Raw genomic sequence first — 13636 nt, forward strand, 5'->3', positions numbered from 1 at the left:
AAAGTCAAAAGACTTAACATGCACTTTGAGCCCTGGATTGTATGCATGATTCTCTTGTCTTGAGCCTTGAGATTTAATCTTTGTCTCTCTCTTCCCTTTCAGGGCACTGTTCTTAATGACCAAGAGTAATTTCCAGCCTCCTAAATTGAAAGATAAACTCAAATGGTAAGAGACCACCTGGTCACCCACTTTTTTCAAACATGTTTCTAAATTTATTTAAGCTTAAGCTGTTGAGGCTTCCTAGTTTTGTCCAATCTTTGTCTCTGTTGTTAAAATGGCCAAACGTTGAACTCTTTTGTTTTTTTTCTTCTTCGCTGGACCATTAGGACAAATAACTTCCACCATTTTGTCAAACTATCCCTGACTAAGAACCCAAAGAAGAGGCCCACAGCTGAGAAGCTGCTGCAGGTAAGCAATAAACCAACAGATTAGATGGTCTGGTCTTGCTTTATATATTACTGTAGTTAAAGGATACTATCATGAGGGATGCACCACTTTATAGGCTGTACATTGGTATCAGTTGATTGTTGACCATCACCAGCCTATTATCTGCAAATGAGACGAGATTGGTCGATACAGTGTAGATTGGCCCGACTACTGGAATTGAATAGGTAATTCAGTTAGAGGCTAAAAGGCTCTAAAACTGTTAATTATTTGTGATTGAATGTAGTATTAAATATTATTTTATAAATTTGTTTACTTGAGTTGGTGATTATTTAAAGTTAGTGTGAAATACTGAAAGCCTTCAGAACATTTGAATTATTTTGATCTTTTGTACCTTTTGATAAAAGATCAACAGAAATAAAACAAGGTAACCGTGTCGACTATCAGACAAACTGTTATTTTTAAAAATGGCATTTGCATAATTGGTACCATGTATTTAATTCTTAATGTCTCTTTCTCTTCCCTGTTTGTGTTCCAGCATCCTTTTGTGTCTCAGCCTCTCAGCAGGACACTGGCTATTGAGCTGCTGGACAAAGCCAGCAACCCTGACCACAGCACCTACAACGACTTTGACGATGACGACCCCGAACCTGAGGTAACCTTCCCCGTTCTTTGAAGGTTTCGGGTTTTTTAAATTGAAAGTGTCATCAGAGAAATGATTAAGTTTTACACTTTTTTCCTTCCCTTCAAATGATCTTGTTCTGTCTCCTTATTTGTTTCTCTCTCGTGAAATGTCTCTACAATTTGCTCGCACTCACCTCAACAGATGTCCCCCCTTTTCCCTGGCACATGTGACTCATCTTTCTGCACTTTGTCCTTCCTCTATCCCATCACTCCTCCTCCTCTCCTCTTCTTTCACCTTCTGTAACCGTTGGTTTCTCTTTTCACTCCTCTCCTTTTTTCTTCTTCCTCTCTTTCTCTTTGTAGCACTCCTTTCTCCTTACCTTTCTTTCTCCCTCTCTTTTTTTTTTCTTCTCTCTCCTCCACCCACCCCCATCCTTGACCTCCTCCTCAGTTTAAGTACAGGGGCCATTTCCTACCCATAAGCCCCGGTGCTCGACGCGCACCCCGTTTTGCAGCCCGTTGGAAGGTACCAGCGTGGGCTGCGGTGTCTGCTGTGATTTCATTTTAACATGAAGTGTCAGTTGTGTTTTGACGTGGACGAGGACCACAGAGCTGAATGAATAGAAGGTTTATGAATAATAGGATTTCCATTCAGCTGAGCGTCTACTGGTGTTGTCATGGAAACTGACACTGGCATGTCGGGCTCAAACAGTTGATGGATTGCCATGGTGATTGCTTAATTAGTGCACTATGCAAGTGATCACTTTTTTTTTTAAATTCCATGCCTCGCTGTTGACATCCACATCAGCCATATAATCACCCAGTCACAATTTCAATTTAACTTGACAGCTATGAGATGTTCTCAGTTGTACCAAGTGATGATTGATGATGACTTGATTAATCTGCAACCGTTTAGTAAAGTTTGTGTTAGACTACAATAGAATATCCACTTTATTAATCCCTCAAGGGTGAAATTTGTGCAGAATAAATAATACACAGAATATTAAATGGATAATAAATGATAAATAAGAGTAAAAATGTAGTCATAAGTAATGTTATAAATACATGCTTGCATAAAGAGAAACAAACTCATGGTCACTTTCCATGACAACATTGTTTAGATCAAGCAGATCAATAAGTACCATCGCTGTCGATGAGCTTAATTCATCCTAGTTCTGTGGCAGTGGCTGAGTAAACAGATGTGTCCAGGTATATAAAGATGGTTTCCAGTGTGTGACAGTGTCATGCACCACAGAAAAATGCACCCAAAACCACGTCCTGCAAATTTCAAGTGCGGAAAATATTTCAGTCAATCTGTGATTAAAGAATTGATGAAACAGTGTTTTGGTTTGCGTCAGCATCTAAAACTTGTGTCTCCATTTGGAAATACTACAGGATGGGTTATGGAAAGGGTTGGGATACTTGGATGGAAGCCATCTTCATCTGCCTTTGTTATTATAGTTACTAACCTTGAGTTTGTCATGAGAAAGGACTTTATTAAACCTACAAGAAATGGTTTTAAATTGACAGACATCAGCTTCAAATGTAGCATTTATTAATGCATTTTGGTGCAGTCTTGTTTTGTCTTTTTTTTCTGGTTGCTCTACACGCATGGTTTGATTTTGCTGTGTTTTGAATATTGATGACATGAATTCAAGTGGAGACTTGTACTGTAAGTTAATTTACATTACGCTGGTCATGACACGATACTGAACCTCTATTAGGCCTAAAGGAGACCAGTCATTTGCATTTTATACAGTAGTTGATACTGAATCTAAATGGAAGAGGCATGAACATGAGCCACATGTGCATTTTGATCAAATCCATTTTACCTACACCATTTTTATAATAAAAACTCATTAAAATAACACCAAAGTAAAGCGTTGCTGTCTGGGAAAGTCTGTGTTCCTGTCTGTGCCGGTGCTTTGTTTTGTTGTTGTCTGGTTACAGAATGCAGCTGGTCATTTTGCAGTGTCATCACATCCCACCTGCAGGAAATAGCAGAGGGATTATGTTTTGTTTTTGTTTTTAACCCTCTCAAGTACAGTGTACACTTTACTACACTGTGTATATTCTTTGAACAGCCCCTTCACTGTTTGTATGTGTCTCTGTTTCTTTCCTGGTAGTCTCCGGTCTCTGTTCCTCACCGTATTCGTTCCACAAGCAGGAGCACACGAGAAGGGAAGACACTGTCAGAGATTAACTGTGAGTGTGGTCAGCATGATTAAAAAAAAAAGAGTTAGCTGTTTGTAATGTAAGAAATACCAGTCTTATGTTGTTTCCTTTTCTGTTCTCACCTGTTTCTCAGTTGGACAGGTGAAGTTTGATCCTCCGTTGAGAAAGGAGACGGAGCCCCACCATGAGCCGGTGAGTTATCATCTGTGGCATATCTTCTATGTGTGTGTGTTTGTGTCTGTGAGTGGGATTATATGGTTTGTTTTGTTGCCACTTCACCACTCACCAGCATGGCAGATTCTCACCTAATCACAGGAAACAACCCCCCCCCCCCCAAACAATCCATGTTGTTGTCAATCAAAAAGTATGTTTCCATGCACATTTAATTCGAGCTACAGGTGTAAATCGACTACACTGTTTAATTGGACTCCTGCCCGTGTCCCAGTACACAAGCATTGGTGGGGAATCGTGTGATTGAATGAAGTGTCTCAGTTTCCACTCTGTTAGGTTATATACTCAGAGTCCTCCTCCCATCTACTAACTTAAAAAATATCCAATTCTTGAAGCTGATGGAACATAAAATCAGTTGCCTTGTCAGTCCAAAAATGTAACCAGCCTGAATTGTTCTGTGGCTGTTGTCTTATTCTTCTGTGTACTGGCTTTTTTCTGTTCTTAGTAGCTCGACTCCCAATCACATTATCTGGTAGTATGACTTTGAGAAATTGAATTTAGCCCAATTTCAGCCGATTCATTTCAGTCGGGACATTCTGATTCGCCCACATTATTCCATGTAGTGTTCAAAGGTCTATGATAATGAGCTGTAATGAAATATAGACTTAAAATTCAGATTGCCAACAACCCCGAGACACATACACAGGTGAAGCCGAGACAATAGTCAAAAGTTAGCGAGCTCGTCACAGAAAATTGGCAGAGAAAACGCAGTTTACTCCAGATGACAGCTTTTGTTGCTTTTGTGTAACTGATAACAGTTACATTCTTTCAAACCCTATTGCTAGGGTTTGTGGACTTACTTACTCAGGCTTTAAATGTAGTTTATGTAGTTTAGGTGATTCATCTAGTGGATTTTGGTAGAATAAATTATCATCAGAAATGTGTATTTAATGAGCCCTAGTTTCATCTTATGGTGATTTTCTTAAAGCAAGAGCTAAGCTAAAGGAAGCGTTGCTGGTGAACACTTGGTGTATGGTGCAGGGATTGGTGTTAAAGCAGTTTGTTCCCTTGTGCTGCCCACTTTTTCTGCACTTTCTTTGCACTTGCACAAACTCAATTTGGTGATCCTCTTCCCCAATTGAGACTGTTACTTTTCTTTTACATACAGTACATCACTCCACCCTCCCTCCAGTGTAGGCCTCCATGACATTCATCTTCTTGTCCTTCAGTTTCCTGCTGACTTGTGTGGGGTTTTTTAGCCCTTCATCATTCATCCATTCACAATTATGAGGTCTTATGTAGCATCATTAAATCATGACCACATTAATAGATCATTAACAGCCTACTGTTACTACTTTTGCCATGACAAAGAGTTAGCTGTGGCATCTTTATCCAAAGAGTCTTTATGGAGAGATTGTGTAAAATGTAAGTATTGTACATTTAAACCTTTACTAGGAAAGATGGACTAAGGCAACATGTGGTGTTAATTCAAAGACATTTTTATCAAGACTAGAATTGGCATTAGATGGAGGGTTTTAAATGTAGCTCCTGTCATCTAATTTTGTTTTAATTGATGTATTTTCCAAGTTTTGCTGATTTTGTTTAACCCCCATCTGCTCTTCATTAAATCCTCCCATCCCTTAGTTAATCTATTGCCCATCCTTCCCCTCTTCTCTTTAGATTATTATTCTAGTATCAACCTCTTCCTCCATGGACTTCATAGCCCATTTTTTGGCCTTAATCCATTTTTCATTCATTATCGTCCCTCTCTCCTGCCCTGTTCCCTCCATCAGTCCAGGTTAATATATTAACTGAGGTCTCTCTCACTCTGTCTTGCTGACCAGCGTGGTTCTGAGCCCTATCTGGACTGTGTTGAGGAGCTCTACTATACCGCGAGATCTAATCTGGTAGTACTCTATCTATCCGTCTCTCTCCCTCTGTCTCTTCCTCTTTTTGGCTTCTCCCTATGTCCACCTATATTGGCTCTTTATTTTTATTCTGTGTTTTTCATTCTTAATCTGTTACCAAAGGACAAATACTTTTTTTTTATTTGGCTCTGTCGCTTTTTTGGCTCTCTCTTTTTTTTATTTGTCATTTTCCAGTCTGCTGATAGCTTTGGCTGGTCAATGTCCTATGTGTATTTTTGCTCATTTTCATCTATACTGGTCGATCCATCTGTTACTGTTCACTTTGCTCTTCTTTTTCCAGCATTGATTGCTGCTTCACTAATTGGTGTTGTAGTTGTCATGGTGACAAGAGTTCATTTTGATGTTGGTGTAGTTGTTGGTGTTGTTTTTCATATTGTTTCTAGATATACTTTCTGTATTATACACACACTAGAAGCAATACAAACTAATTGTAAGCACAGACACATTTGCTCAGGTATTCTTCTTAAGGCACTTCCCTCCATGTGGACAGCCTAAACAAAGAATTATCCCTAACTAACCTTAACCATAACCAGTTAATACCTAACCCTAATTTAACCTAATCACAATTAAACAAGCTCACAATTGTATGCCAGCAAAAGTCCAAAAGAGATAACAAGCACGCACGCACACACAGAACTGCAACCTTAACATATATCTTCATATTTCTCTCTGCAGAATGTGTGTCGCTGTTCTGTGCTTTACTGCTTACATGTGTGCTAAACTGTCCTGTAATTGACCAGAAGTGTGTGTGTGTGTGTGTGTCTGTGCGTGTGCGTGTGCGTGTGCGTGTGCGTGCATGTGTGCAGTGTTAGTTTTCAGTTTGTGTGTGTGTGTGTGTGTGTTCACTGCATGTTTGTTGCATTTGGTAATTTCTTCAAAAGTACATGTTTGTGAGTCAATGCTGTGTTCACATTGTGGCTCTATGTACTTGACATTAAACCCTTTGAACTTGCAATTCCAACAGCCTTTCAGAAAGATTTTTTTTTTTTAATTGATTAGGTTTAGAAAAACTTTTTCTGCAATTTCTTAAATCATATTTTTGAAAGTACACTGCCTGGCCAAAAAATAGTCGCCACCTGGATTTAACTAAGCAAATAGGTTAGGGGTTAGTCAGGTCTAGGTTCAACAACATTATGTGCCCAAAGAATGAGGTCAGCTGACTACCTGAATATAATGAATGACCAGATTATTCCATCAATGCATTTTTTTCTTCCCTGATGACCTGGGCATATTCCAAGATGACAATGCCAGGATTCATCAGGCTCAAATTGTGAAAGATTGGTTCAGCGAGCATGAGACATCATTTTCACACATGGATTGGCCACCACAGAGTCCAGATCTTAACCCCATTGGCAATCTTTGGGATGTGCTGTAGAAGGCTTTGCTCAGTGGCCCGACTCTCCCATCATCAATACAAGATCTTGGTGAAAAATGAATGCAACATACACAGCTTATGGAAACAATGCCGGAGTGAATGAGTGCCGTAATCAAAGCTAAAGGCGGTCCACGATGTGACCCTTTTTTTTTGGCCAGGCAGTGTATTAAAGTTGACCATTAAAGAGCTGTTTCTAATCACACTGAGCATAGCAACTGTATCTAGGCACAGCAGCCTGTCAGGGTGTGGATTCCTCCACATGATCGAAAAGTGTGTGAATGTGCTTGTAGCAATTGAGATAAGTGTGAACATAATTTGCAGTCCTTAGTGTGTCCTACAAACTCCCTCACGGCCTGTAGTGGCGAGAGAGTGTTACTTTGGAATAAACAACCTCTTTGTTGCACAACACCACTGCATCATATCTAAGTTGATGAAATACAAAGTACATATGAAAAACGAAAACAATAAAAGCTCTGTTCACAACTTGTATATCGCCATAACTATTATTATTATTATTATTATTAGTATTATTGTTATTATTATTATTTTTACACAATGTGAACTCAGCAAGTGTGAAATCTATACGCACACTGTAAGCCATATAACTCTTCTGTGGTTATTAACCATGCTTAAAGTGATTAATCTGGTTTATGGGGCTGTTATATCTGTACTAGACTGTATAAATACTAACTGTAATCGCTTTTGCTGCTACAGTAACAGCCACCGCAGTAATCCATTAAAACAAGGTTTGATTCAGTTTTACACACTGTTTCAGTGTCATTTACTGAGCTGTTTGTTTGACCCAGAGAAATTGAATGTACATGCGTTTTAAATGTCTTAATCTATGAACCTATTATGTCACAGTAGTAATGTCATCCGTCTGTCTTGTAGGACCTGCAGTTGGAGTATGGCCATGATTCATCAAGTCTGCTGGGAGGAAACAAGTCAGTGTCCCCTTCATCATCTGTCCTCTTTTCTTTCATTGCGACTTTTCTTTCTATCGTTCTTTTTTCTGTCCATGGTTTGAATTTTCTCCTCTTCTATATTTGCAGTTGTGTCCATCTCATTTTTTATTCATAATATTGCGTAAAGTTTTTATAAAGTTGTGGACAAAGTTGCAGATCGGCTAATTGTGGGAGGTTTCATGATGTAAGCTTGTTGATTTATAGTCTGATGAGGTTGAAGTGGAGCTTTTTGTGCTCAGGAACTGTCCTTTGTTCAGATCGGGACAATAGACTGGCAAATACCAGTTGGGTTTCCATTACCCCTAGAAATGCGCAAAACCTAAATATTGCAATAGAAAATTGGATGGAAACACCTACATTTTGAAAAACCTCTCAAATATTGTTAAAAGTGTGATGGAAAAACCTTTTTTGCATTTACACGACACTGGTGTCACCGGACTTGACGTAGGGCGGGTCACATGACCAGTTCACCTCAGACAAGATGGCATGGTGTAGACAGAGTTCACCCGCTGCCTTCGTCTTCTGTTGAAAACAGTCACAAAAACAGCATTTGCAGCAACTGAGAACACTGTTCCAAAACCATGGAAACCATCTTCCTCAAAGTGGAGTGTCGCGATATCCCATTTTTCTCGTAAAATCTCATCTACACTAGACTTTATGAGACTTATGGCTCATATGCAATGGAAACACCTGCAATTAAATTGCTCTTATTTTGCAAAAAACTGTACTGAAAACCCAACTATTGAGAGTAAATTCTGAAGTGTACTTTTCTTTTTTTAAATGTCTTTCTCTGTTTTTTCTCTTTACTTGAACAGGAGTCTTCTCAAATCTGTGGAGGAAGAGCTTCAGCAGAGGTGAGTCAGACTCCTCTCACATCCTGATTGACCCAGGGTCTGTTCATTTTTCGGATCCTTTAACCACGCCCACCCATCAGCCAATCATTGTTAATGGCTAGACTAATTGGGCCAATCACATGCGACTAATGCTGCTGTAATGACTTGAGGCTCACATGGCTGGACTCTGCTGGGTTTCATTTTCCCTCTGCAGCTTGAATCACGCTTTGATATCATCATGAAAAAGGCTGCGCTTCATAAGAGCTTCCTGCAGAGCATGGCTTACACATGCACACACACTCACACTTGTCATGTGTGTATTTACACACACACACACACACACACACATGCACCTTTATGCAGTTTCTCAGCCAGAGCTGCAGTGGGTTTACTCAGCAGTCTTACTCTCACGTCTGTGGAGAAACTCTTCTTACTTGCACCAGAGACAGTGACTCTTATTATTATGCTTTGCTATTTCCAATAATTGTTACAGCAAATGTATTGTACTGAATTCTTTGATCAATTCAAAATGACTTTCAAAGTTAGTCTAAGTCCTTATTGATTAGGTAAAGCGACATAATTTGAATTAGAGGATCGATGTTTTTTCTTACATGATTTAAATTATGGTCAATGTAAAATTCTGTTATATTCTGTGTAATAACGGGAATCGAGCAATTTACGTAATGTGGTCAAATGTTTTTGGTTTGTTTCAGTGTTAACAAAGTTTGTGGCAGAATGTTGTGACAGTAAATGGAAGTGTATTTTTCTTGCTTAGCTATGACAGACAGGTGAGTGGAGAGACTTAGACTAGCTTGTGACAGTTAATGATCCAACCTTTCCTAGTTTCCTATGTATTTACACTTAGTGTGTCTTGTATTTCCCGTATTCACCTTAAATGGAATCAGCTCAGTCCATTCTCTTATGTGTGTTCACTATCTAAGAACACGTTAAGGCTCAGAGTAGAGACAATGAGTGTTTCTCTTGGGAAAAGATAATAGATGCAGAGCGGTGAGTAGGAAATGACACTGTCATTGTGTGAGGAGAAATAGAAACAAGGGAATTAATAGACGTTATATTATTAACTCTGATAGAAGCCACTTTGAAAGAATGGCCTGCTTCTATTTGCTGTTGATATTGATAAAAGCTTTTATTTTGACTGATAAGAGTTGAATGTTGTCGATGTAGATCTGTAAGAACTGTATGATTTTAAACATTAGAGTCGCGCTGGAAGTGTGTTTTAGATTGTGGTTCCTTTGTGCTTCAGTGATGTAAGTAATTGATTGTTTTTATTATCAGTGTGAGCGTGTGGCTCTGCCTTTGGTTTCTATATGTTCAGTCCTTTCAGATCTGTCCAGGGTTTAGAGGTTAGAACCAGTTTGTGGACCGAGCTTCACTCAGATCTCCCTCCCCTTTTCCCTCTCCCCAAATCCTCTTCTGCCTCCTCCTCCTCCTGTTGTCATGTCTTATCTCCTTTGCTTGCTCCCTTTCTCCCTAATCTCTCCCTACTTTGACCCTCCATTTCTACTCTATCCCTCTCTTTCTCCATCCCTTCTTCCCCACCCTGCTCTTCACCTCCTCTCCCAGGGGCCATGTGGCACACTTAGGGGATGATGAGGATGAGGATGATGCAGATGATGATGAAACTCACACTCAGTAAGTTCTCTCCCAGCCTTAGAAGTGGAAGCTTCTTCTCGTCGTCCTCCTCCTCTGGTGGGGAGGAGACGAGGGGAAGCTTCCTGTCTTTCACAGTTTCATCCAAGCATCTCAACGCAGCACATTCACCATCATGCCACAGTTGCCACCCGTGTGAGTGTGTGTGCATTTATACCATGTGTGTCTCTCATGCCATGACTAGCGTGTGAAGTTTAATAGATACTAACCGTAACCCTAACACAAACAAAACTCACCTGGTGGCCATTTACTTGCATAAATAAACAGGTGCAGGGAGTAACGTTAGTAAATGGTAAGGCATTAATGAGTACATGCAAATGCAGCTGCACGATCAAACCCCGGTTCATCATATTATACTGAATGTCACTATTTTTGTTCAGTTTTTGTGTCCAAACTTCAAAATGACAATATCCTCAAATGTTTTCAGGATGTTGAGATATTCAGTTTACTGTCACAAAAAAGCAAAATTAAATTCACAATTAATAAGCTAAAATTTAGAGAGCCCCTTAAGTCCCAAAAAGTGTTATTTTCCTATCTTATGTGTGCACACTTCTAAGATACTTTGAATTCACATGTCTCCTCATAGTTAGACAAAGGATTGTCATAAGCGGGAACCAGATGTGTTCAACATGTTCCCACAAAATAGTTGTCTTGTGCACAGAACATCTTTTATCCTAGATAAAAAAAAAGGTCAATATAAATATATATATATACATATATACATTTCCAGGACACATCCCAAAGTAATAATTAAACATCAATTTACAGTAGTTAGTGATTAATTAAGTTTTTAATTAATTAATCCATTATTTGAGACACAAAACACGAGGTCTGGGTGTAGTTTTGTTGTTAAGATTCTCAGGACTTTGACTTTTATTATTTGCTCTTATCGTGTTTGGTTCTGCCATCTGTGTGCCTTCTTGCTCCGTTTGTGTGTATGTGTGTGCACGTGTGTGCATGTATGTGTGTGTGTTTCTGTGAGCACAAGTGTGCTCACTGCCTTCTGTCTTCTCCTCCCTTCATGAAACTGAGCATTTGGCTTCCAGCCTTGTCCCTCAACGTGTAAAAGCCAAGCGTCTGCGGCAGATCGGCACATTCTTTCTTGACGGATAATTTCCACTGAAGCCAGAAAGTCCTTTTATTAGCTAATATCCTCGACCTTTTCCAAACACAGCACCAGTGATTACAAAAATAGATGCCCCCTGACTTCCTAAATGGACTGCAGCCAATGCAAATAAGATAAATAAGAGCAATACGTTCTGTTTACATGTTGTAAATGTAATGTTTAATGAAGGTGCAGAAATGTCCATTAGTCTTTAGGATCACTTCAATAAAAACCGCCTGAATATACAGCTCTCAGTCTAAATCGTTAGCTGTTTATATAAGCTGAACATGCTGAATAGGTATGTACAGTTAACCAGTGAACAGAAATCAATGGCGTAGCTTTTTTCCACTCATTATGCATGTTGAATCAGCATAGTTTGTCACAAATCCTCTCATATTCTGTTAAGATGCCTTTAGTATGCTGATATCCCCAGTGTTTTGTTCATTCATTCATCTAAAGGAGACTCTTTGCTGCGACCACTGTACCACAACTTCCAGCTGACATATTCTGCATCAGCCACAGACTGTAGCTATGTAGCTCCCAGCCCCGGAAATGAAAAACTGTGTCAGTGACTTGTCACTGTATTGATGAGGGAAGGGTGAACGACATATGTTCATCCGCTGCCGTCCAGCAAAAATCCCCATGTGTGTTTATATTTGTGTTCACTCACTGTGTTTGACTCCCACCTTTGTCCATTTCCACTGGTCTCTGAACAGACCATTCTCCATCAGACTATAACAAGTGACCTCTATACATTTGCAGTGTATAACATGAGTAAGTCTCTGTGAATATGCTGCTGGTAAAAGTCCAGTAAAATATGATTAAAAAGCTTCATGATGTGAGAATCTCCTGAATGCAATGAGAAACAAATTTAAGCAATGTTTTTATTTATCAGAATCAGCTCTTCTATTCTCAGAGGCGTTACAAATGTTCTATTGTTATAATCCCATTATTACTTTGCATGTAGTGGTTAACCCTTTTAGTTATCTTGTGTTTGTCCCACTGGTGTAAATGTTGCCTTGTACAAATCAAGAATGTACTAATTCCACCCATGTATTTCTGGGATCTATTTACAGGAGGGTACATCTTTTATTCGTTAATGGGTAAATGTACACTAATGTGCACAATTCTTTGACCACAATTCATTTAGCTGTTTAAGCAAAGTCATATTTCCTCGTTTGAGAGTGGCCTTGATGTTGCTAAACTCTGATTGTTATGTCTTTCAAACTGTGATCATTGACATTTTAAATCAAGTTACTTCAATATATTTGCAATTTATAGATTTATATATAATCTATTTTTAGAATGAGAGATTTTTCGAGAAGTTTAACCATAATCAAGTGGTGGCTTTTAAACACGACTGTGTTGTTCTCAACATAACTACTGTGTTTGGGTGTCTCATTAAGCAGAGACACAAATCCTGTTTTCTCGTCCTTCAGTAAATCGAGCACCATCATGAGGCCAAAGGTCCCGCCCCCACTTCCTCCCAAGGTACACACAGCTAAATGCATTCATCAGCTGCACCCAGTTGATTATTTTAAATGATTTGGTTTCTTAGAAAATGAGAATTTAACTTTTGCCTTAATTTTTTTTTTTTCTCAGCCCAAGTCCATCCGTTCGTCCCAGCAGCAGCATAAACTAGATGACAGCCACTCGCACAGCGAGGACGACAGTGGCGGTGGAGGGACCATCAAACGCTGTCCAGTCCCACAGACGGCAAGCCCAGCTAGGCCTGCCTCCAATGTTCCCCCGCGTCCCCCGCCCCCGAAGCTGCCGCCCCACCGCCGCAGTAGCCTAGGTAACGAGAGCCCGAAGTGCACGGACGTGGAAAACTCTGCCCCAGAGGATGATGGGAGCTTTAGGCATTTCTGGGAGTGGCTCCACACACCTCACACAGAGGAGGAGCTGGAGGAGGCATGGGAGGTGCTGAAGGAGGTGAAAGAGGAGCAGGAAAAAAAGGAGGAAAATGAAGCGAGTAAGAGCAGCCGATTGGTAGATTGCTAGTGTCCGCAGACCCTATCATCCCCTTCGATTGGTTGTGTGGTCTCCCATCAGTCAGTCCATAATAGTCTGGTTAATTTACCTGTTCCATGAGCTCATTAATAATAGTGCCTTATCAATTTTGTTTTGTTTGTAGTTCCTTCCGTCCATCAGCTTCTGCTTAATATGGTTGTTTGTCATCTTTTCTGAAGTGTCATTGGTTGTTGAGTCAGTTCAAACATACTAGTCTGCAGCCATTTCCCCTCACTTCATGGAGGAACAAAGAAAAAGAGAAAATGTCTCAGGTGATCACAACGATGATCACTTGAGACACGGCTGAATATGAATTGCACATATTCTATGTCCCTACTAGTATAATCAATTTGGCTCAATTGTAATCATCAAAAACGTCCTATACATCACCA

General features: G+C 39.7%; 1 protein-coding gene across 11 annotated transcripts in view; it reads left to right on the top strand.

Moving 5' to 3' along the window:
* The window catches only part of LOC131473535 (mitogen-activated protein kinase kinase kinase kinase 3-like), a 42302-nt gene that overhangs the window by 17750 nt on the left and 10916 nt on the right, over positions 1 to 13636 (top strand). For 2 of the 11 annotated variants that reach the window (XM_058650782.1, XM_058650783.1), the window contains exons 10-21: positions 103 to 165; positions 327 to 408; positions 923 to 1039; positions 1460 to 1534; positions 3135 to 3213; positions 3317 to 3375; positions 5199 to 5261; positions 7549 to 7601; positions 8438 to 8476; positions 10040 to 10108; positions 12671 to 12722; positions 12834 to 13206. In XM_058650782.1, the coding sequence (XP_058506765.1) occupies positions 103 to 165; positions 327 to 408; positions 923 to 1039; positions 1460 to 1534; positions 3135 to 3213; positions 3317 to 3375; positions 5199 to 5261; positions 7549 to 7601; positions 8438 to 8476; positions 10040 to 10108; positions 12671 to 12722; positions 12834 to 13206 (1124 nt within the window). The remainder of the gene's footprint in view (positions 1 to 102; positions 166 to 326; positions 409 to 922; positions 1040 to 1459; positions 1535 to 3134; positions 3214 to 3316; positions 3376 to 5198; positions 5262 to 7548; positions 7602 to 8437; positions 8477 to 10039; positions 10109 to 12670; positions 12723 to 12833; positions 13207 to 13636) is intronic. The other 9 variants (XM_058650790.1, XM_058650791.1, XM_058650786.1 and 6 more) reach the window with 8 other exon arrangements.

This window comes from Solea solea, chromosome 15, assembly GCF_958295425.1.
Source record: "Solea solea chromosome 15, fSolSol10.1, whole genome shotgun sequence".
In the NCBI taxonomy this organism is placed as follows: domain Eukaryota; kingdom Metazoa; phylum Chordata; class Actinopteri; order Pleuronectiformes; family Soleidae; genus Solea; species Solea solea.